The 22,689-nt window shown below is 34.5% G+C and overlaps 1 protein-coding gene across 1 annotated transcript in view; it reads right to left on the bottom strand.

Annotated features, from left to right (window-relative positions):
• LOC138695372 (fatty acid synthase-like) overlaps positions 1-22,689 on the bottom strand; it is a 137,335-nt gene that overhangs the window by 70,285 nt on the left and 44,361 nt on the right. The window contains exons 14-16 of the mRNA XM_069819790.1: positions 20,043-20,159; positions 15,361-15,469; positions 12,009-12,254 (exon numbers count right to left, since the gene is read on the bottom strand). Coding sequence (XP_069675891.1) covers positions 12,009-12,254; positions 15,361-15,469; positions 20,043-20,159 — 472 coding nt within the window. The remainder of the gene's footprint in view (positions 1-12,008; positions 12,255-15,360; positions 15,470-20,042; positions 20,160-22,689) is intronic.

The raw sequence follows: 22,689 nt of genomic DNA, 5'->3' as shown, positions 1-22,689 counted from the left end.
TACCTAGAGGACTCAAACTGAAGTAGATTGTAGAGAAAGTCGCTCAGTAGCTCTGGTCGTAATTTCGGTGTGAGTTCTGTGGACGAAACAATTTTTTTTGATACAGAAGTAAACATTTCGTTCATTGATATTATGTTTCATAACACAAAATCAAGAAATAAAATCTTGTAAAGTAAAGTTATAAAGGAAACTTCAATAATTATTTCAAGCATTTTTCATTTAAAATATTTCATTTTTCAAAATTAAAAAAAAAAAAGGTGAAAAGTGTTTCAAGGTACAACAGTCTTCCCAAATATCTGTATATGGTTTATATTATTGTTATTATTATTATTATTATTATTATTATTATTATTATTATTGTCATTCTATATTATTCTGTCGTAAAATATTTTTGTAATACCGGTAGGCCTATTTTATTTGTTTCAAAGTTATCATAAAATTCAATGTTTATCATAATCAGCTGACTGACTGACGTGTCCTTTTCAGTACTCATTATGGCCGGTAGAGCGTGATAGTTGTCACGAACGTCGATCATAATACACAGCCTCTGAACGTTCCGTAGAAATTCAACGTACAGATGAACGTAACGCAAACTAACGTCGATCGTAGTCCCGGCCTTAGTAGTGTGACATGATTTTCGGACAGTCATTCATCACACACAATGCAAAAAATGGTCAAGGGTTTTTTTTTTTTTTTTTTTTTTTTTTCACATTCAGCAATTTATTGATAAAGTTCCAAAACAAATATGTTTTCTGCCTTTTCGTATTTTAGTGTAAATTCAAATAACGATGCACAAATATTGTTCATGTCCAGCTGTCAAAACAATTGGGCACAGAGACATTAGTGTAGGTTTAAGGAAGTCAGAGGTTGTGGAAAAGTGCATGTTATTCACTTAAAAAGGATTTTGGTGTTCTGTGTTTCTTGTAGAAATTTGCATTGTATTGACCAAGACGCTTGATGAATGGATTTTCACTTGAATTTGCACTGTTATAAAACTTCTTAACTTGTTCACGTAATGAGTCTTTCAGAAATGTCATGTCCAAATCAAAGTGTATTTGTGCATTTGTTGTGTACCAGTCTGAATTATGTATTATTCGGAGCACTTTATTTTGAACAATTTGAAGAGGTTGAAACACTGTTTTTGGAATATAACACCAAGCCGGGGCAACGTAAGTTAGAATCGGTAAAATCAGCATTTTGTATAGCATAACTTTTCTTCTTAGACTGAGGACAGGAGATTTGAACAGGGGGTAAAGATGAGATATTCTAAGAGAGCTCTTAGTTGTTACAGATTTTATGGGTCAAGGGTGAACAAGTCGTCTACGCTTGGCTTCCGCAAAGATCCGTGAAAGGCGCCAGCTACCTCAGACATGTCTATACAGAGATGGAGGATTAACGCTTATAAACATCTCAATGAGACTGAGAGATGAATATCACCAAGGCCATATGTCTTGTGTGTATATGTATATAGTGTATAGTGTATAGTAGACTTCGGTGATATACTCCTCCAAGAATTGCAACATTATAGAGAACAGGGGCTACTCAGAGATGGATATTTACCGTAGTGAAATACGTTCTAAGGAGCAGGGCTACCAATCCATATTTACCGTAGGAATTCCGTCCTACAGAGCACACCTACTCAATGAATATCGATCGTTCCTAAGTTTTACGTCCCATCGCGACATTTTCACGAAACGTCGCTAGAACCCTAGCAAGACCATCCTGACATTCATAACACTATATAGTTGGCGTTTATATAGTAATTTTAGGCTACGCGTAGTATACGCGAGAGATATAAATTATTGAAATGTTGCGAATTTGTTGTTACATAGAGAGTATATTTTTTTTCCATTCTTTACCTAGCTTGGAAATTTATCTACCTAATGAGACTTAATTTAATTATCTCAGACTACACAAGCTGCTGTGAAAATGATTGCTATGTTTGGCTCAACATTTATATTTGTGAGCAACTGTTTTCTAAACTACATTATTAATTAGATCAATTACATTATTATTGTGTTCACAAAATTGGACTGTGTACTCATAATATTTTGTTCTCGAAAATTTCTTGCAAAGCAAAAATAAATAAAGAAGTTTATTTTAAGAAAATATTTTCTAAAACAGATTTTCTTTTTTGTCTGCAAATGTACAGATACGAGGTATTACTTTTTAGCCGTCGATATGCAATATTCTTTTAATATCGTGTATGTAAGCCTATTATACAAAATATCGCATGGCGGAATCTCATACAGGTAACATTATAATGAATCAAAATATAAACTATACAATACACAAAATGTACAGTACGTAAGATGGCTGTCTAACGGAGGAATAAATCTTATATATAAAAGTCAATGTGGTTATGTATGTACATATGTATGCTCTATACATCTCTACACGCTTTGACCGATATTTGTTAAAGTTTGCACATTTAAACTTCGTAACCAGGAGAAGAACATAGGCTACATTAAAATCGGACAAATGGACGTTAAATTTATTAAAAAGATCAGGAATAAAAATAAACATTCATGCATAATATTAAAATGCAATCTTATACAGTCAATTATTCTTTATTATTGTCTGTTGTATTCAACATAGACTTCCATGAGGCCATGGAAAAAGACACGAAATTAAATAACATGTTAATGTTATGTTTTATTTAACGACGCTCGCAACTGCAGAGATTATATCAGCGTCGCCGGATGTGCCGGAATTTTGTCCTGCAGGAGTTCTTTTACATGCCAGTAAATCTACTGACATAAGCCTGTCGCATTTAAGCACACTTAAATTCCATCTACCTGGCCCGGGATCGAACCCGCAACCTTGGGCATAGAAGGCCAGCGTTAAATAACATTGTTGGTACTTGATGAAGACCAAATTTTGACAATTTATGCAATAAATATTATCTTTGCGCAGTCCAGAACCATATTATGAGTTTCTCAAGACAGTTATAGATAGTGAGCAGGCTGTGTTTTACCAACAGCATTCTTGAATTCTTTGAAACCATAAGGACTGCCAACACATAATTTAATACTGCCATCATGAACTGCGACCATCTTAGGGAATGCACTGCACTTCACAGATTCTGGAACGGGACGAATGGACAAATATATTGGGAGCCTAGAACACTAAAGGCTGAGTTGCTATAGTCTGGAGCATTGGCTTAATAATAATAATAATAATAATAATAATAATAATAATAATAATAATAATAATAATAATAATAATAATAATAATTTACTATTCATTCAGCAATACTACTATTGCGAAATGTCCACACCTGTGGAGTAACGGTCAGCGCGTCTGGCTGCAAAACCAGGTGGCCCGGGTTCGAATCCCGGTTGGGGCAAGTTACCTGGTTGAGGTTTTTTCCGGGGTTTTCCCTCAACCCAATACGAGCAAATGCTGGGTAACTTTCGGTGCTGGACCCCGGACTCATTTCACCGGCATTATCACCTTAATATCATTCAGACGCTAAATAACCTAGATGTTGATACAGCGTCGTAAAATAACCCAATAAAAAATATATATATTGCGAAATATTGACCTACCAAAATTATGCAATGGAACAAGAATAATTGGTGTGAAAAAACTCATTGCAAGATATAATCGGAGTGATAGTATTAACTGACAAAACGAAAGATGTTTTTATTCATGACCATAAAGAAAAACATGCCTTTACTAAATAATTTTGCGTTTGTAAAGTAGGCTTTTATTCAACATTACTTTATTCCACTAGTGAGATAAAGACTTCACCTCACAGTTTGAACTTTATCTCACAGTTCATTAGTATTTTCCTAGTACCCGGGTACACACGTATGCTTTTCCATTGAACTATTCAATTACTCAAGAAGTTAATATATTAGTTACTAGATGTCACTACCTCTATTTCTTTATTACCATTTCTTAAATATGCATACACTCAATCTCCTTCTCTTTTCTCTAATAAATTTCTAAATTATAGACATCAGCTCAAAGAATTTGAGTGACCACAAGGGTCCTGTATACAATAAACATGTACAATATAACGTGATGTGATATATTAAAGAAAAAAGAAAGTTAATTGGTGAAGGCAAATATAAGTTCATTAATTGAAATAGAGATGATGATGTAATATTTGAAGAGAATCCTTGATAATATTTGTAAGGACGGACATTACATAATCAAAATTAATGTGAAGTTCCTTAAGATAATTCCATGTGAATTTTGTAATAGAATCTCCACTGCCAAACAGCAAACCAATGACACACCATTGTTTAAGAGGTAATTGTTGTAATTTGTGCATTGCACCCATATGATGTAATATGTATATTTTTTTTAATTTGTAATAATTTACCTTTTGCGAGGCGAGAAGACTTGAGCCTGCGAAGTTAGGTTTATAGGATTTTATAACAACAAGCGTTAGCCAACTTAGCTAAACAGAGACGATGATTAATTACGTTTTAAAATTCCTCATAAGTTTACAGAAGTAAAATGTGAAATTATTTTAATGACATTAGTCCCGTGAACACTTCTAAATAATCCCTGAAATTTCAAAAAGATGAAAATACACATTTAAAATGAAAAAAGTATATATATACATTAAAATTATACAGGGACATCATTTTATTTTTACTTCAATTTTTATTGTACCTGAGTTTTTGAATGTACTTCACTCCCACCCCTTCTACTAATCAAGTTGAACCGTCCTCCACACAGATCCAAGACCGCATATACAGCCATAGTAGCCTTACGGTCATAGTAAACAGTACGTTCCAAAAATATGTTCGCGTTTTCCAGTGATGAAAGAGCTTTCAATATTGAATCATTTTCGCACAGGTACTGTCGTAAATTTGCCTACGTCGTATCCCCGTTTCCCCCACCAGCTTTTATTCGCCAGCTAGTGGCTGGGCTGTCTTAGCTCTTTTCTGAAAACATTAATTTCTGTTAGGAATTGGACGTCTACGTAATATCATACAACTGTTTAAAATAATTTAAATAAAAGGGCCTCGTTAAGTAATTAACTGTCACGTAATTATCTCCATTTCTACGACCTTACGACATAACCACTTGGACGGACAGTAGATAGTATGTCTGAGTAATTTTATCTTTTCGGATCGGGCAGAAGTGAAGATTGAATTTACAGTACGTAAGGTACTCTTTTATAGAGTAGGTACAGAATTATTTCAACATGAGTTACTAGCACGAAGAACGAAATTGGTAATTGGGATTAGGTACAATAGTCTATAGTGCGATAATATGCACATTAGAACTGAAGCCTGCATCGAAATGAACGGCCACCATTTTCAAAAATGTGTTTAAATATCCATATTATGATTGTTTTTCAATTTAACTTCATTCTCTATATTGTACGCTAATGTGCTGTAACAGTATAATATACACTGCATAATGAATACGTCCACATGAACAGCTCAGTTCGTGAGTAAAAACACTCATTGTTAATACTGTACTGTATTTTGATTAAACAAAAACCTAATGAAAATTATCAAACTCAAAAGTGCAATATATCCTAGTTTACGTAAATGGATGAACTACTTTTCTTCCCTCCTATACCTAGTAAAGTGACTTGTTTGTATATTACGCCAGTATCATCGAACTCCAGTCGTGGATGGGGTAGCAAACGGCGTTGAGTCAGAGGTATAGGCAAGTTAATATTAAAAATGTTAGTAAAAATAAAATGATGTCCCTGTATAATTAATTATAATTTGTTATTTATCCAACGCCTTAGATACCATTCTTCACTAATCATGGCCTCCTACATCATGACCTACCTAGTAACGTATCGATTCTAAAATCCATGTCATGATATGTGATTACATTAGGACTTATTTTCAACATATTTTCTTTTATAACACATAATTTTTTGGTTATGGTCATGGATAAAATTACGTATGGTACTTGTGAGCGTGATCTTTATTGCGCTCGTGTAATGTAAGCACATAGAATCTGAAGCCCGGTCATTTTTTTGTCTAAGAGTGTACAATAAGAAATGGAGCATTGTAAACTTTAACAATTCGTTAAATACTGCAATTAGAGAACAATTGTGAGGACAATTTTCCTTCCTTATGACATGAATAATTATCAACAGTAATCTCACTAGACGTTTTGATTTATGTAGAGAAAATCAAAACTCGAGTGGGATTTAATTGACTATTACACGAATAGAAGAAAGTATATAAAGATTAGAAGTAACGAAGTACTCCAATACAATAAAATATTAATTAACTTACGAAAATACAAAACTGTCTTCAAATGTATTATTGTACCATCTCAACATTACAAATATTACGCTAGATGCATGCTAGATGGCAGTATTGAGCAATGTCTTCTCGTCGAGAAGTTCTCGATCTATTGTACACGAAGGCAATGTTACTAGTCAAGAAGGCTTTGTTGATTCAGTTTCATTTTTATTAAAATGCAACATTCCACTTCAATCATCCGGATCCCAGTAATCAACGTCACTTGGCAGATGATTTTCAATAAATCTTGATATTAAACAATCTCCGATACGTGACTATCCATAATATCATATAGCAGAAGCTATAACATAACCTAACTAATATACACAAGTGTTAGAAAAGTTTTAATTAACGACGATGACATACAAAATAAACATGAATAATTTTAAAAGGAATAATTATTGAATGTACAATTTTCAAGTTTGAATTTGGTTGGTGGTTCAATTGATGTTATATGGACGTGTGCGTAATAGAAGTGGAACTCGTTGATTTAGGCCTACATGGTGTATTCAACTTATTCAGAATTTCCGAATGAATAATTATAAAAGGAATAATTATTGAATGTACAATTTTCAAATTTGAATATGGTTGGTGGTTCAGTTGATGTTATATTGGACGTGTGCGTAATAGAAGTGGAACTCGTTGATTTAGGCCTACATGGTGTATTCAACTTATTCAGGATTTCCGAATGGTGCTCTTCATTTATTTGTAAATCGGATTTCAGAAGATGCATAGGTATGATAAGTGATTTTTATTAATTCTTGTTCTTGTATATATATATATATATATATATATATATATATATATATATATTGACGTCCAGACCAGTGCAGTTTCAAATGTTGGCAAACAAAGAAACAAATGCTAGGGACGCGATAAAATTGTGCGATAAGCAGCCATGATTGGTTGAAATACGTCCTTTCGTACCGTTTTATTGGTCAAAAGTAGTATGACGTAGTAAGAGTGTAATAGTCAGTTAAAATAATGGCACTTATACTCATTACACCCTGTATATTATATTTAGAAAAATAAATGTTAAGGTTATAAGCTAATTGTTGGTAGGATCCAAGGAAGAGACGTTATTTTTCCGATCAATAAGTTGGGTGACGTAATAGGCCTATATGACGTCACGTATGTCCGCACATTACATTGCAAGTAGCCTACGACAAAACTGTTGTAATAAAAATGTGGCAATTTAACTTACCTCAGTAAGATTAATGGAATACTAAAGGGAATAGATTTAACATAATTATAGTAACGGTCTTACTAATAAAAACTCTATATACAGACGTTTAACTGTTTTATACTTATACAATGAGTAGCTCGTTTATAAGTCGTGTGTAAATTCCTTACTAATAATCACTACATACGTCGTGTATAACAGTATAACTGTTACACAGCTACATCATAGTTTCGTCATTACTTCGTTACGAAAGATAATAGAATATCTGAGGTTCTCTACTGCATCCGGTAGAGCGCTCTCGTGTGGCGTGTTAAATATCGATAGTACAACTGGCTCTAATCGATTACCACACTACATTTTTGTCAAAGAGTACAAGCTACAGCAATATTATTCTAATAATTCTATGATCTTTGGTTTGTTCTTCTGTGGTTACAAGGTAACCATCATCATAAAATGACAGTCGATACGAACAGCTGTTAGAGGGGCGGCCATTTTTTCCCTATATACAACGCTTAAACAAGGGGTTTCGTGTATATAACTACTGCAAAGCAATTCCCATTGTATAGTTACAGCCTGTTTATACGTCCATAGCTTATTCACGGTTTATTAGTAACGTTTTCTGTCTCAACTCTGCATAAGTCTCGTATAAAAACTATACACGGTTTATTAGTAAGACTGTAAGACTATTGACAGTGGATAAGTGCAATAACGCCATCATTAGGCTTAGAGACTTTAGAACCAATAGAAGAAAACAGTGTGATTTCAAGTTGGAAATCAGGATGGTAGTGGGTGGGGCAGTGAGGGTAGCGACCTACCTGTCGTCCCATGTGCTTTATTTACTCAGTCATACTCGTAAGGCAGGGACAGGAGGTACTGTTCTGACAATAAAAACAGTCCCGTGCACCTAGTTCACTTGATCAGAAGAGAGGACAGGAGATAGTAGTCTATTTTTGATCTATGCATGTGGTTATCCTTTCGATAAAGTCAATCGGAATAAATTACTTCAGATTTTGGCAGATGATCAAGTACCTCAACAGATTATACAAAATATTTACAATATATATATAACAACCATCATAGCAATTCGAAGCAACAATAAACTTTCACAGTGGCGACCCATTTATAGTAGAGTACGACAAGGCTGTGGCCTTTCAACACTTCTGTTTATTATATATATATATATATATATATATATATATATATATATATATATATATATATATATATATATATATATAAATAGAATCATTCAAGATTGGCGACAGACAAGACATGGATTTATTCCAATTAATCGAAATTTGCAGCGTGATGCTTTACTTTTCGCTGATGATTTAGTTCTCATGGCATCAACTGAAGATGATTTACAATATTCAGTACACAATTTAAATAAGGTCAGTGAAAAATATAACATGGAAATTAATATTGAAAAATCGAAAATCATGTCATTTTGTGGGAAATTCCCTGTACAAAGCAAAATCTGTTTGAATAATAAAATAATAGAAAGAGTAAATACCTTCACTTATCTTGGCTATACACTATCACCTTATGATGAAGTAGATATTGCAGAAAAAATATGTAAATATAATAAAACAATGGGGATCATTAATAAAATCATGAAACCCTCACTAGTACAAAGACACACAAGAATAGGCTTGTATAAAACCTTAGCACAGCCAGTATTAAGCTATGGTAGTGAAGCGTGGACTGTGAAGACTAAAGATGTCAGTAGAATAACAGCAAGTGAGATGAGGTTTATGAGAGCAACAGCTGAATATACTCGCTGGGATCATAAAAAAAATGAGGACATAATGCAAGAACTTCAAATAGAACCCATTATACAGTTCATCAGCAAATATCAACTTCAGTGGAAGGGTCATCTCGAACGAATGAATCGATGCAGAATTCCAAAAGCACTGTTTCATTACCATCTATATGGCAAAAGATCTCTAGACCGTACAAAGAAGAGATGGTCTGAAAATTCTAGTTTGAGACCGTAACAGGCCACTTGGCCCAATACTTGTTAGGAAGATGATAATGATTACTGTACCCTCAATGCTTTCTAAGAAAAACTGCACTAAAAACCATTATTTAACATAGGTTAAGATTAGTAAGACTGGGTTACCCTTAAAGACAACCTGGGAAATTTAAATATGACTGAACATATACAAACCACATATAACAACATTCATAATTGTGTAATGTCGAATCTCATTTTATGAAAATAAAAAAAAAAACGATTTTTTGGTCAATTTTAACATATTGGTGTGGGTTCACTTAAAGTTGTTGTTGTTTTCTAATCCCAGGCGTTTGACAATAAAGTAATTTGACCTCTTGCACTCCAATATTTTTCAAAGATATTATCATGACCAGCCACTGAAGCACAGATTTTGAGGTGTTCCGAATCCATTTCTTGGTTTGAGTTGCACAATGGACAGTTAGGGGACTGATATATACCAACTCAAACCAACCATTGCAACCCATATCAATCCTGACCACAGAAGATACAATCCAAGAGAAAAATCTGAACTCGTCTCAATCCAACAATTTCCAAAATAAATGAACCAAAGTAACACAATGAAAAGCAAAGTATGGTACCAGAATTAAACCACACCACTGGAATGCACTGGGTTGATGCAAGAGATGGTAGCATTTTCTCACTGCGACAAAAGTTTTTTTATGAGATGAATAGAAGATAGAAATTAAATTAACCTTCTACATTATCTACGACTCTCTGCCAACGCTGGAATAGTTTTCGATTCTATGACTGAAGAAATCTGCTGGTTTGGAGTTAAAGAAGTCGTCAAGCCAAGTTTGTAAAGCATCTTCGTTACCAAAGCAGTTCCATTGAAGATTGTTGGATATAGAAAGAAAAAGGGTCGAAATCTGAACGCGCAAGATCGCCAGAATATGGAGAATGTGGATTCACCTGTCAACCAAACTCCTGGATAACTATTTTGGTCATGCTAGTGGAGTGCGAGCATGCATTATTGTGTTGCAGCTGCACTTGGTGCAGTCTTCCCGGTGTTTTCCTTCAATTGCGGCCACTAGGCTTCTACATTGTTGGCAATAAATGTCAGCAGTTATGGTTACATTCCTGGGAAGCCATCTTCTGTGGATGGACACTAACTTTTGTATGGGGTGTTGTGTGTTGAAATGAAAGAATCATTTTCTTGCAGTGCTTTTCCTGATGGCATTTTCCCAATACACGGCACAAATTTTTCAAGTCGCCTCTGCTGCCTTTACTCTTTGATATTAAACACGATGGGAGAACTATTTGAAAAATTAGAAGGTGGAGAGGTCATCACACAGGAAAGAATAGCAAGCGATGGAATTAACCAGTCAGCGAGTAACATGAACCAGGAAGAGAGGCCAGCGACCAGAGGAATGCATAGCGCAGCAACAGCAGCAGACGAGGATGTCAACAAGCAATTAAAGAAGAAACAAGAGACTTGCACTGAAATTATGATGACGACATCAGATAGACAGGGGAGAACAGAAGGACGGCATACAGGAGCTGAGAACAGCAAAAAGAGTTCAGTGAATCCAGCTGGAAGAACAAATATGGGTCAGCAATTACAAAAGGGATCGGGAGATAAAGAAGATGAAGACAAGATTCTTCAAGAACTGGAAGGGATAAAGTAACATTAGGGACACCGAATAGAGGTTTGTCAGTGGGAAGAAGCAAGGGACAGAAAAGTTATAACTTAAGAGGTTGGTGCATGAGTGACAAGACATAGGAAAGTGATAAAGTGAAAAATAGTATGCATGAGTGATAGTGACAGGAAAGACGGCAAGGCAAGGGAATAATAGTGAAAAAGGGTAAGATACAAGTAATAACCAGAGAGTGATAATAAGTAAGTAGTGATACAAATATAATAACGAAAGTGGGAATGGAAAGGTAATGAAACTTTAGAAACTACTTCGTCTGAAAATATACAGATTAGATTAATGGGAATAAGTGGTTAGTGAATGTTAGTGATTCAAGTGAATAAATAAGTTAACAACTATGGAAGAGTTCAACTAATGTAAACAATGTTCGGAACAATTAATAAGAGATTGAGAGAAGTCATTGTTTAGTTAATTGTGATTAGTAAGAATAAGATAGATAACTAGGAAAGGGAAGGTTAAATATAAGAAGAAGGGAGGGAAACAGAGGTGAGGGACATGATAGAAAAGTGATCAGGGTCAGTTATATGTAATAGCCGGGGGTTTAGAAAAGGCGTAAGCAGAAATTCATGTATCCAAGGGAGTGATGGCACTGTATACAGAAATGTGAAGAGCCATCACGACCGATGTAAGCTGGTGGAATAAATATATCATATCATATCATACTCTTTTATTAAACTCAAGCAGAGGAATATGTCGCAAGTATTCGTATTTTTCTTTTTTTCCACTCGACAGTTTATCTTCTTTACCCCAGAAATAGCACAAACTATCTTCAAACCCGCAATTACAAACACAACACTCACAAATAACAAATGACAAGTGACAAACGATAAACTATCTCTTAGCAACGCAGTGTTGTCATGAACAAAAACGCAACGAACTGATGCATCAAGCTAATATTTCTAGTTTGTGGTGCTCACCTCTAGCATGCAGAGACGCGATGCTCTGGAACTGGCCCTCATAGTTGTAGCCTCGCAGACTCAGCTCCCTGTACACATCCTGGGATGACAGCTCGCTGCCATCTTGGTTGAGTGGCTGCAGAACAGCCAGCTGTTGCGAGATCTTGTCAGAAGTGAGCACCACACCACTCACCACGAGAGACCCACTATGTGTCACCTCAAACCGTCCACTGCCTTTCTGAACCATTACACCCAACTCCAGGTCCCCTGTGAGGGAAGTACGACAATATAAAATTGTGATTCTGTACTTAACAACCAGTATTCACAAAATAAAAGATGATAACAACCGCAATTATATGAATATCGTAATATTAAAGGTACAGTTCACACAATTTTTTCTGTAGCAGTAGGCCTACTACCAGTTATTAACTTTTTTTTTAATTGTTATTAGAGGAGAAAAATTCGCTCCAGCGCCGGGATCGAACCTGGGTCCTTGATTCTACGTACCAAGCGCTCAAACCACTGAGCTACATCGAAGTTCAATCCACAGCAGCGGATCGAATCCATCTCCTGTAGTGTTTTTCTCCTCTAACAACAATTGTTACTATAACAGATATATTCTTTAGTACCAAAAGTTAACCTTTACGTAGATTCTTCGCCCAACAGTGCATCTACTGTGGAATCCCAGCCACCAAGTCACTCAACTGAGTGCGCTCCTTCAGTGGCACCAACTTTTAGAAAACATTGAGTGGGCTCAGACAGTTGAGTTATAAGTTAAAATAAATAATCCCATAAATAGAAGTAATAATAATAACATGACGAATTCTTGGCTGCGTTCAGCCGGGACAGCGCTGAGGTAGCGCTGAAATAGCGACAGCATTGAACGCCTTGCTGGCCGACAGCGCTGACATAGCGGGCGCTGTTTTTCGTAGCAAAATTTTTTTCACTGCAAGTCTGCTGCTAGCCAGCGAAAGTGGAGGGGGTAGGCAACAACCAATGGTATCATATATTCCGGAGTAGATGTAACAATAGCAGCGTGTTTCTTTGTAAACACAGCGGACATTTTGCAATGGTCGTTCAGGACCTCACAGCTGCTGTAACTCAGCAAAAATGAATAGGTAGCTGAATTAGCGCTGTCCCGGCTGAACGCAGCCATTGGGTGGGTTTGGGCCCCATGGGCCCATATAAGTAGGCGCCACTGCGCTCCTTGTATAATGGCAGTTGACTTAATATAATGTCAATATACAGGGTTAGTTAAAAGACCCGCACCACCTAAATAACTTTTGAAGCATGTGGTTCAGTGACATGAAACTTGGTATGTGAGGATAACCATATACTAAGAACTCAATAATGGTCTAACCGAGTTTATCTACTTCCGGTTTAACCGGAAGTAACTCCAACTCTCTTATTTTAAATAGAACACCCAAATATATATTTTTATTTTTGAATAAAGCTCATTAGGAACTTTTCAAAAAGTACCCACACTCGATACTTGTGTACAAATTCAGTGTTGCTAAATAAAAATGGAAGTGGTGCAAGATATTCCTAAAGCCTAGTTAAATCATTCCTTAAATGGTTTCTATGATTGAGTGACACATTGTAAAGCAGCTGAGGGCTACCAATTTGAACACATAATTTAGAAGTTGAGCTAGCTTTGTTTTGTTTTTGTTAAGGAAGGAGTATTTTATTATTTTAATATTCGATACACTTTTCTGTTTTCTTGACTTAGTAAAACTGAATTTGTACAGAAGTATCGAGTGTAGGTACTTTTTGAAAAGCTCTTAATGAGCACTATTCAAAAATAGAATAATATATTGGGTGTTCCATTTAAAATAAGAGAGTTGGAGTTACTTCAGGTTAAACCGGAAGTAGAAAAAACTCGGTAATACCATTATTGAGTTCTTAGCATATGGTTATCCTCACATACCAAGTTTCATATAACTGCTTCAAAAGTTATTTAGGTGGTGCGGGACTTTTAACTAACCCTGTATATGTCGAACATGGAGTAGAGCTACAAAGGGATAAACACTAAAGGAGATGGATTCGATCCGCTGTTGTGGATTGAACTTCGGCATAGCTCAGTGGCTAGAGTGTTTGGTCGTAGAACTAAGGGCCTGGGTTCCATCCCTGGTGCTGGAGCGAATTCTTCTCCTCTAATAACAATTATTACCATTTCAGATAAATCCTGTAAAACCAAAAATTAATCTTTACGTAGTTTTTTTAACGAATCTTAAACTGATGGAAGGGGGGCAATTGTCCTATCCCGTCCAAATGACGCCTTTGATAAACGATAAAATAAATGTAATTCTTTATCACACTTTTTTTAGGCTATTCATAGACGAGAAGATAGTAATTGAGGGGTTTGCCGGAAAAAGGGCGTATACGTCAATATGGTGAATTGAGATACAGGCAATCTAAGATTTTAAAACGCACCTGAATAAAATGTTATACAGATAGTGAACAAAATTATACATTAAATTCAAAATCTTAGCGAGTATAAATGTTTTGTAGCATTTAGGCAATTTATATTATTAAATTTCCTTATATTTGTACCATATAAAACTTCGGTCTATACGCCCTTTATCCATATAATGGTTTGTTTAGGGGATTTAATGTAGATTTCAGATTTAAATTGCACACGGAATTGAAACAAAGATACATTTTATGAAATTTATTATGTACTTCTAAAGTAATTTACATTATTTCAGATATACTGAGTAGACATTAAGTACGCAAAGCAAAATCTCTGAATAGAACAGAAAAAGAAAATCTCCATTTTGTGTGAAGATAAATAAATAAAATTTACTCTTTGTATAATCCGGATAACAATAAGCCCAAAATTTTGAATATTGTAACAATTCTCTTTATAGAACATAAAATATTTCCGTCTGAATCTACGAGTTTCATAAGTTTGTTTACTCTTAAAGCAAGGACAATAATGAACACAAAAAGCAGTCAAAGAAAACAACTGGACTGATTAAATTGAACTATATATATTTGCTTAGTCTCTACCAAGAGAAAACACACACAGTACAGTATGCGGTAACGCGCAGCACTAGCTCTACTTGTAGACTGGTTGACTAAATCGCGCACGCACGCACGCATGCAGCCCTGTCCTGCAGGTATGTACAGTACAATCAAAACAAAATTTCGCTACTATAATTAGCGGATTATTCACTACATTTTAAACCGTTTTCCCGAAGAAGGGCGTAGAGGTCTATCCGCCTTTCTTCCGGCAAACCCCTCAATTGTAATTGTAATTTTTATTCAATTCCGGTATTCCTCATAAAATAGAGAGACTATTCAGATAATAATAACCATGACGATATTTTGAAGAATACCTGCTAATTTAACCTCCCATAGACTCACTTACCTTGTTTAGGGATGTCCACGGGTCTGTGGAAACGCACATTTTCGAAAACAACCGGGAAGTCTGTATACACTTGATCAGTCACTAGTGCGAAAGTCTCCCACACGATTTCCTGTTGGAAAGCACAGTCAAGTTCTGTAATATGTAGCACTTAATTTCTTCGTTAAAATGTACAGTAAAACTTCATTTATACGTTTTTATGGAAGTCTAAAAAAATAATAGCATCTGATATAATATTTGGAGACTATATCTGGAGAACAAGTTAAGTCAATTTAATAAAAATTTTCGCAAGAGAAATTTATAACTTCAAAGTTAAGTCATCTTTCAGTCTAATGCAGTACTGAAATTTATAACTTCACAGTTAAGTCATCTTTCAGTCTAATGCAGTACTGAAATTTATAACTTAAAGTTAAGTCATCTTTCAGTCTAATGCAGTACTGAAATTTATAACTTAAAGTTAAGTCATCTTTCAGTCTAATGCAGTACTGAAATTTATAACTTCAAAGTTAAGTCATCTTTCAGTCGAATGCAGTACTGAAATTTATAACTTAAAGTTAAGTCATCTTTCAGTCTAATGCAGTACTGAAATTTATAACTTCACAGTTAAGTCATCTTTCAGTCTAATGCAGTACTGAAATTTATAACTTAAAGTTAAGTCATCTTTCAGTCTAATGCAGTACTGAAATTTATAACTTCAAAGTTAAGTCATCTTTCAGTCGAATGCAGTACTGAAATTTATAACTTCACAGTTAAGTCATCTTTCAGTCTAATGCAGTACTGAAATTTATAACTTAAAGTTAAGTCATCTTTCAGTCTAATGCAGTACTGAAATTTATAACTTCACAGTTAAGTCATCTTTCAGTCTAATGCAGTACTGAAATTTATAACTTAAAGTTAAGTCATCTTTCAGTCTAATGCAGTACTGAAATTTATAACTTCAAAGTTAAGTCATCTTTCAGTCTAATGCAGTACTGAAATTTATAACTTAAAGTTAAGTCATCTTTCAGTCTAATGCAGTACTGAAATTTATAACTTCACAGTTAAGTCATCTTTCAGTCTAATGCAGTACTGAAATTTATAACTTCAAAGTTAAGTCATCTTTCAGTCGAATGCAGTACTGAAATTTATAACTTCAAAGTTAAGTCATCTTTCAGTCTAATGCAGTACTGAAATTTATAACTTAAAGTTAAGTCATCTTTCAGTCTAATGCAGTACTGAAATTTATAACTTCACAGTTAAGTCATTTTTCAGTCTAATGCAGTACTGAAATTTATAACGCATATTCTTAAACAATGTAAAATTATTTCTAGGAAATCTTAGCTGCTTATAGCCAATGCTGGCTCATATATTTAATTTCAAATTCCAATCCAAAAACATTTACGACATGACATACATCGTTCTTCCAATGAGATCTTTAATTAATAACATGGGACTATTTTACAAAACGTCAGTTATTTTGAATTGTTTGCTCCTGAGGACCAGTCCTATGTTATGGGAGTGAAGCGTGGACTATAAGGACAAAAGATGAAAGCAGACTAACAGCTTGCGAGATGAGATTCATGCGCCGAACAGCTGGCTACACTAAATGGGATCGGAAGAAAAATGAAAATATCCTTCAAGAACTTAATGTGTCACCAATACTGGACTATATCTCCAGATATCAGTTAAACTGGAAGGAACACGTCTCAAGAATGGTTTCATCCAGGATCCCTAAGGCAATAATGAAGTATCGTCCAAATGGGAAACGGTCACTTGGTCGATCTATGAAATCGCTTTTTCAGGCCGTACAGTTCTTTTGGAACTAGTACTTGACAGGATGATGATGCTCCTGAGGAATAAACCATGCCCTCAAATTGTGACAACTGTTCTACTGTATAATTTATTCAGTTACATCATGGCGTAGGTATTACAAAATGTTTCACTGTTTCTAATGCAGTAACAGCGTCATTAAAGGACAGAAGATTGTTGGAGGCAAGCATGGGCAGTTACGAATTTCCACGAATTTCAAAGTGGGTCGCATCTTAACAATGAACACGTGTTGTATTTTCGAGTTCTTACATTTTCAACAGCAAACACATTTCGAGCAAAATTGATTTAGAACATAGGCTATAAATGACATTTCGTATCTCTGGTTTAAAATACGATTCTATAAGTATAAAAAACGAATATACGAGAAACGTATAACAGAAATAATAAATTAATATGGAGAGTACTGTATATGGATTTTTCCGAGACTTAAGCAGTGTGAAACATAATATAAACAAAGTTTCACACTGTAAAGAATAAACAATATGCCACACACATACCTATTTTCTCATTAGACATTTTATACTATCTATAACAATTTTATTTCTCATGTTATTAGTTACATATACCTCATCCTACGATAAATTTATTCGTAACATACTGGATACGAAAAATTCCAACCTATAGTTTAGGACAGCGGTTCTCAACCTATGGTACGCGCACCACTGATGATATGTGAGCCAGTGTTTGGTGGTAGGTACTTTAAGTGTGAAATAGAAATATAAATTATCAGTAATTGATTAAGTAGTTGACTTACTCGTGTTAATTATGTAAGTTTGTGCGGCTTACAGCTGTTTCGGTGCTTCATCACACCATCCTCAGAGCTTACTAGATATCGGCGTCATTTCGAACTTCTCTGCCTGTTATGTGGGTGTGTTTGATTGTTGAAAGGTGTTGAAAAGTGAAGTCAAATAGTGTGTGTGTACTGAAATTGATCTGTGTGTTGAGAATTTGATCGGGTGTGTTTTAGTGTGTCTGTATATTTCATATTGTTCTAGTGTGTTGAGTTTTTGGTTCTTGGGTTGTATGTGTAGGATTTCCATGTCTGTATTTATGTTATTGTATGTGTGGTTAGCATTGGTTATGTGATCGGCGTATGTAGATGCATTGTGTCCTCTGGTTATTGCTTTAATGTGTTCTTTGTATCATGTTTGGAATGATCTGCCTGTCTGTCCAATGTAGAACTTGTCGCAACTATTACATGTGAGTTTGTATACGCCTGTGTGGTCGTATCTATTTGTTTGTGTGTTGAGATGTCTTTGTAGTGTGTTTTCTGTTCTGTATGCGATGTTGTATTTCTGCTTTATGATCTTATGTGTGCTTTTGTTTTCATATGTTAGTGTGATGTATTTCTTGTGTTCTTGTATTTGTGTTGTGTTTTGCGTGTTTTTGTGTTTGTTAAGTTTTTGTTTTGTCTTCCTTATGATGTTGTCTATTATGTTTGGGTTGTAACCGTTTTCTTGTGCTATGTATTTGATCGTGTTCACTTCTTCATTGTAGTGTTGTTGGCTCATGGGTATGTTCAGTAGTCTGTGTACCATTGTCCTGAATGCAGCATGTTTGTGTTGTGTGGGGTGGTTAGATGTGTTGTGTATGTGTGTGGTGGTGGTTGGTTTTCTGTATATTTTGAAGGTGTGTTTGTTGTCAACTTTTGTTATGGTGATGTCTAGGAAATTTATGGAGTTATTGTTTTCGAGTTCCAGTGTGTATTGAAGTTTTAGGTGTAATTTGTTTATGTATTGGTGTAGTTTGTGTATTTGTCGTTTGTCTCCTTTGTATAGTATGAGTATATCGTCTACGTATCTGTGCCAGTATATTATGTTGTCTGCATATTTGTTGTGTTCATTGTTGAGTATGTATGTTTGTTCTATGTTGTGTAAAAATATCTCTGCTAGTATGCTGGATATGGGTGATCCCATTGGCAATCCTTCTGTTTGGGTGTAGTATTTGTTGTTGTGTGTGAAATAGTCTTGCTTTGTTATGATGTCTGTAATTTGGATGATTTCTTCGATGTGTTCTTGTGGTGTGTTGTTGTCTATGAGCATTTGTTTTAGTATCTGTGAACGAACATGAAATATTAGTCTAGTCTATAAATTATCGTGAAATATAAAAATATATAGCTGTTTTCAAAGTTTTATACAATGGAAAAGTAAGTAAAATAATTTCAATAATGTGTTTGAATATAAAATGATTTCAATAATATGTTTGAATGTTTTTTATTATTGGTCAATTGAGGAGCTTGGTGGAAAAACTCGGTTGATTCGTATCATTTTTCTATCAACCATTTAAAACAATTCTACACTGTGTGGAGCATGCTTCACCAAAATTTTGTTAACATAGCTATAAAAGTGAGGAAGTTGTTGTGACATCAGCTGGCTAAGCTGATGGGATATCACACCATTCCTGTCCTCACTGACCGAAGTGTATTTGTAGATCTATTTACAAGGTTGAAGTAAATAATCATCAACAATGAAGTCCCCTGCGGTGGCTCAGTGGTCAGACTTTCAGCCTGTCGTGCAGGTGGTCTGGGTTCGAGTCCCTAATTAAACACTCACAAATAAATAAACTATAAGTTACTGATATTTCAGCACAGAAACATTCATTATAACCCTGGGAACAACATATGACTTTTCCCATAATAAATTTGGTTAGTGGTACAGCCAATGTCCTAAATTAAAAATAGTGGTACGTCGTTGAAAAAGATTGAGAACCTCTAGTCTAGAAAAAAGTCACTGTACACAGAAGATACAATGCCCAAAACAATTTTTTTTCTCGCTATCATGGGATGATGAGATTATGAAATTCACTTTCTGCAGCATCACAATCTTTCCTATTTCTGCCTTAATGTCATAAGAAGCATTGCAGTAGGTTCAACTTACGATGAAGCCCATCGCGGGGAAGACATTCCTGCCATCTATAACACTGCCGGAGAGAAACTGCTTGGACTTGTCCTCCCAGGACACAGTCAGGTGGCGCTCACTAGCCTTGCCTTTTGCCTGCGAACCAACACGAAATATTAGGTACAACTATAACAAATGACTTGGAACAAACATTGCTACAATCATTATTACAACAACAATGTAATAATAATAATAATAATAATAATAATAATAATAATAATAATAATAATAATAATGTGGAAAATAGTAAAGATTGGAGAATGCTGGGTTTGTAGTGAAAGACCTGCCCTTGAAGAGAATACCGTGAATAATAATAATAATAATAATAATAATAATAATAATAATAATAATAATAATTTTTATTTATTTATTTATTTATTTTTTTAGAATATTAATGTGCAAAACAAAAGCACAGGCCAATTACAGTTGAGCATGATACAGAACAAAACAAAACAACAAATGATGATGAGAGTGAATGACAGAAAATGGCAATGAGATGAAATACAAACAATAAAATAGTCTACATTAATCATTGACCAAATGCAACAAAGTAAATAGCACAAATAATTATTAAAATTAGAGACAAATACAAATAAACAATAATGACAAAATGAATAGATAATTACAAACATACATGATACAGAAAAGTTAAATACAACACAAACGAAGTTAAAAATAAATGTGCTAATATAAGATTAGCCAAACAACAAACTATACATTAAACGGATCTGAATTAATATAATGTAAATTGGCAGCTTTCATGCATCTGACAACTGGAGAGAGAAATTTAGGCTTAAAGGTATAAAAAAGCTTTTGAAATCTTAAACAATTCGAAGGGGCCTGAAGGTAGATATTGCTTATGAAGGATTCACAATCAATATCACCCTTTACGAAAGAATAAGTAGTCAAGCTCAAGACGTCTAGCATAAAGGCTAGAAAAGTTAAAATATTTACAAGTACGCTCATGTAATTGAAAACAGATGAATTTGGCAAAAACCTAAAAGCACATAGGGACATAAATTTTCTTTGGATGATTTCCAATTTACAAGAATCAGTAGAAGTAATAGAATTCCAGGCGACAGATGCATATTATAATTTAGACCTGATTAATGTATAGTATAGAATTACAAGAGTAGCTGGGGTAGAGAAAGAATAAGTTATAGACCTTATAAGTCCGAGCATTCTAATGGAATGATTATAAATATGTTGGACATGATTATGAAAATGTAATAATAATAATGATAATAATAATAATAATAATAATAATAATAATAATAATAATAATAATAATAATAATAATAATACGACCAGCCTCATGATCTAGTGAGCAGAACTTCTTCTGGCTACAGTTCGATTCCTGGTTAGAACATAGAAAGTTTTCCTTAAAAGGCGATTATTCTGTGTTCATCTATGGTCTGGAACTTAGGTTACATTCTCCCAGCGCCACATAATCATGATCATCCTATCATATCATCGGGGTAATGTAACTCCGCCTTCCAGGTACTCCAACCTCAGAAGTGGGTTACATGTAGGCTAAACCACTACCAGGAGAGAGGATCAGAAATATCGGAAGATACCCTGGTGACAATGGAAATTTGAGGAAGCTCAATAAAATTAAATTAAAAAAATAAAATAATAATAATAATAATAATAATAATAATAATAATAATAATAATAATAATAATAATAATAATAATAATAGAGTGAAACCTGTTCAAGACGGAAGTGACATGGTCCTAATTTTTTTTCCGTTGTGGACAGGTTTCCGTATTATTCAGGTGTGACATTAAAATGGAATTCGTTATCATTCATGTACATGAAAAACAAAATGGCATGCCGCAAACTGCAAGAAGTACAAAATATTCCATTTAAAACTCATCACATTAAATCAGCTTTCTGTAGCTTATTACGTTGGTGAATCATCTTGATTAAAATCTCATTTTCTGTATAAATATTATGTAACTCACTCATTAGTCATTAAACATTACTAAAGTTTACTAATCTCATTCTATTTAATATCTAACACTATACTCTAATACTGTACTGCATATCACTGCACATTATTAATTAATTGGACTAGGAGCCATCTATTAGAAGCCTTGAATTCTGGTTTATTTAATTTCTTTCCCAATTCAATAGCTTGCTTTGCAGGATAGAACCAGAAATCGGTATGTTCTTTGAAAGGTCATGAAGAACCCACTCCCACAACAGTTCATTTATTTCCACATAAACAGTTGCTTTGTGGTTCCTTTTGTGTCACCAATATTGGCCACACACCACTCACTCATTACGATCTTTATTTTTTTAAGTGTCACACCTGAGTTTTCCACAACTGTACTTCAATATTATTTCACACAGACTTTGTTTCTAATTTTCCTTTATCTCGATAACTTTTACTTCATCACTTAATGTTAATGCCACATTTTATGCAACTTTTTTTTTTTTACCTGGAAATCACTACACTTGCGCTCTGTCTAGCTACGACAGTATACAGGTGTGAACCATTGAAAATCTTTGAAGGGACTCGTCTGCCTAGTCAACAGGGTAATAAACTTTATGATAGTCAGGCCAACACACTCTCGTACCCTCTAGAATTTTGCAAAGAAAACTTGTTTTTATCTTAGTG

Source organism: Periplaneta americana, chromosome 2 (genome assembly GCF_040183065.1).
Source record: "Periplaneta americana isolate PAMFEO1 chromosome 2, P.americana_PAMFEO1_priV1, whole genome shotgun sequence".
In the NCBI taxonomy this organism is placed as follows: Eukaryota; Metazoa; Arthropoda; class Insecta; order Blattodea; family Blattidae; genus Periplaneta; species Periplaneta americana.
The sequence above is the reverse complement of the archived record's forward strand: the minus strand, read 5'-3'. Positions and strand labels throughout refer to the sequence as shown.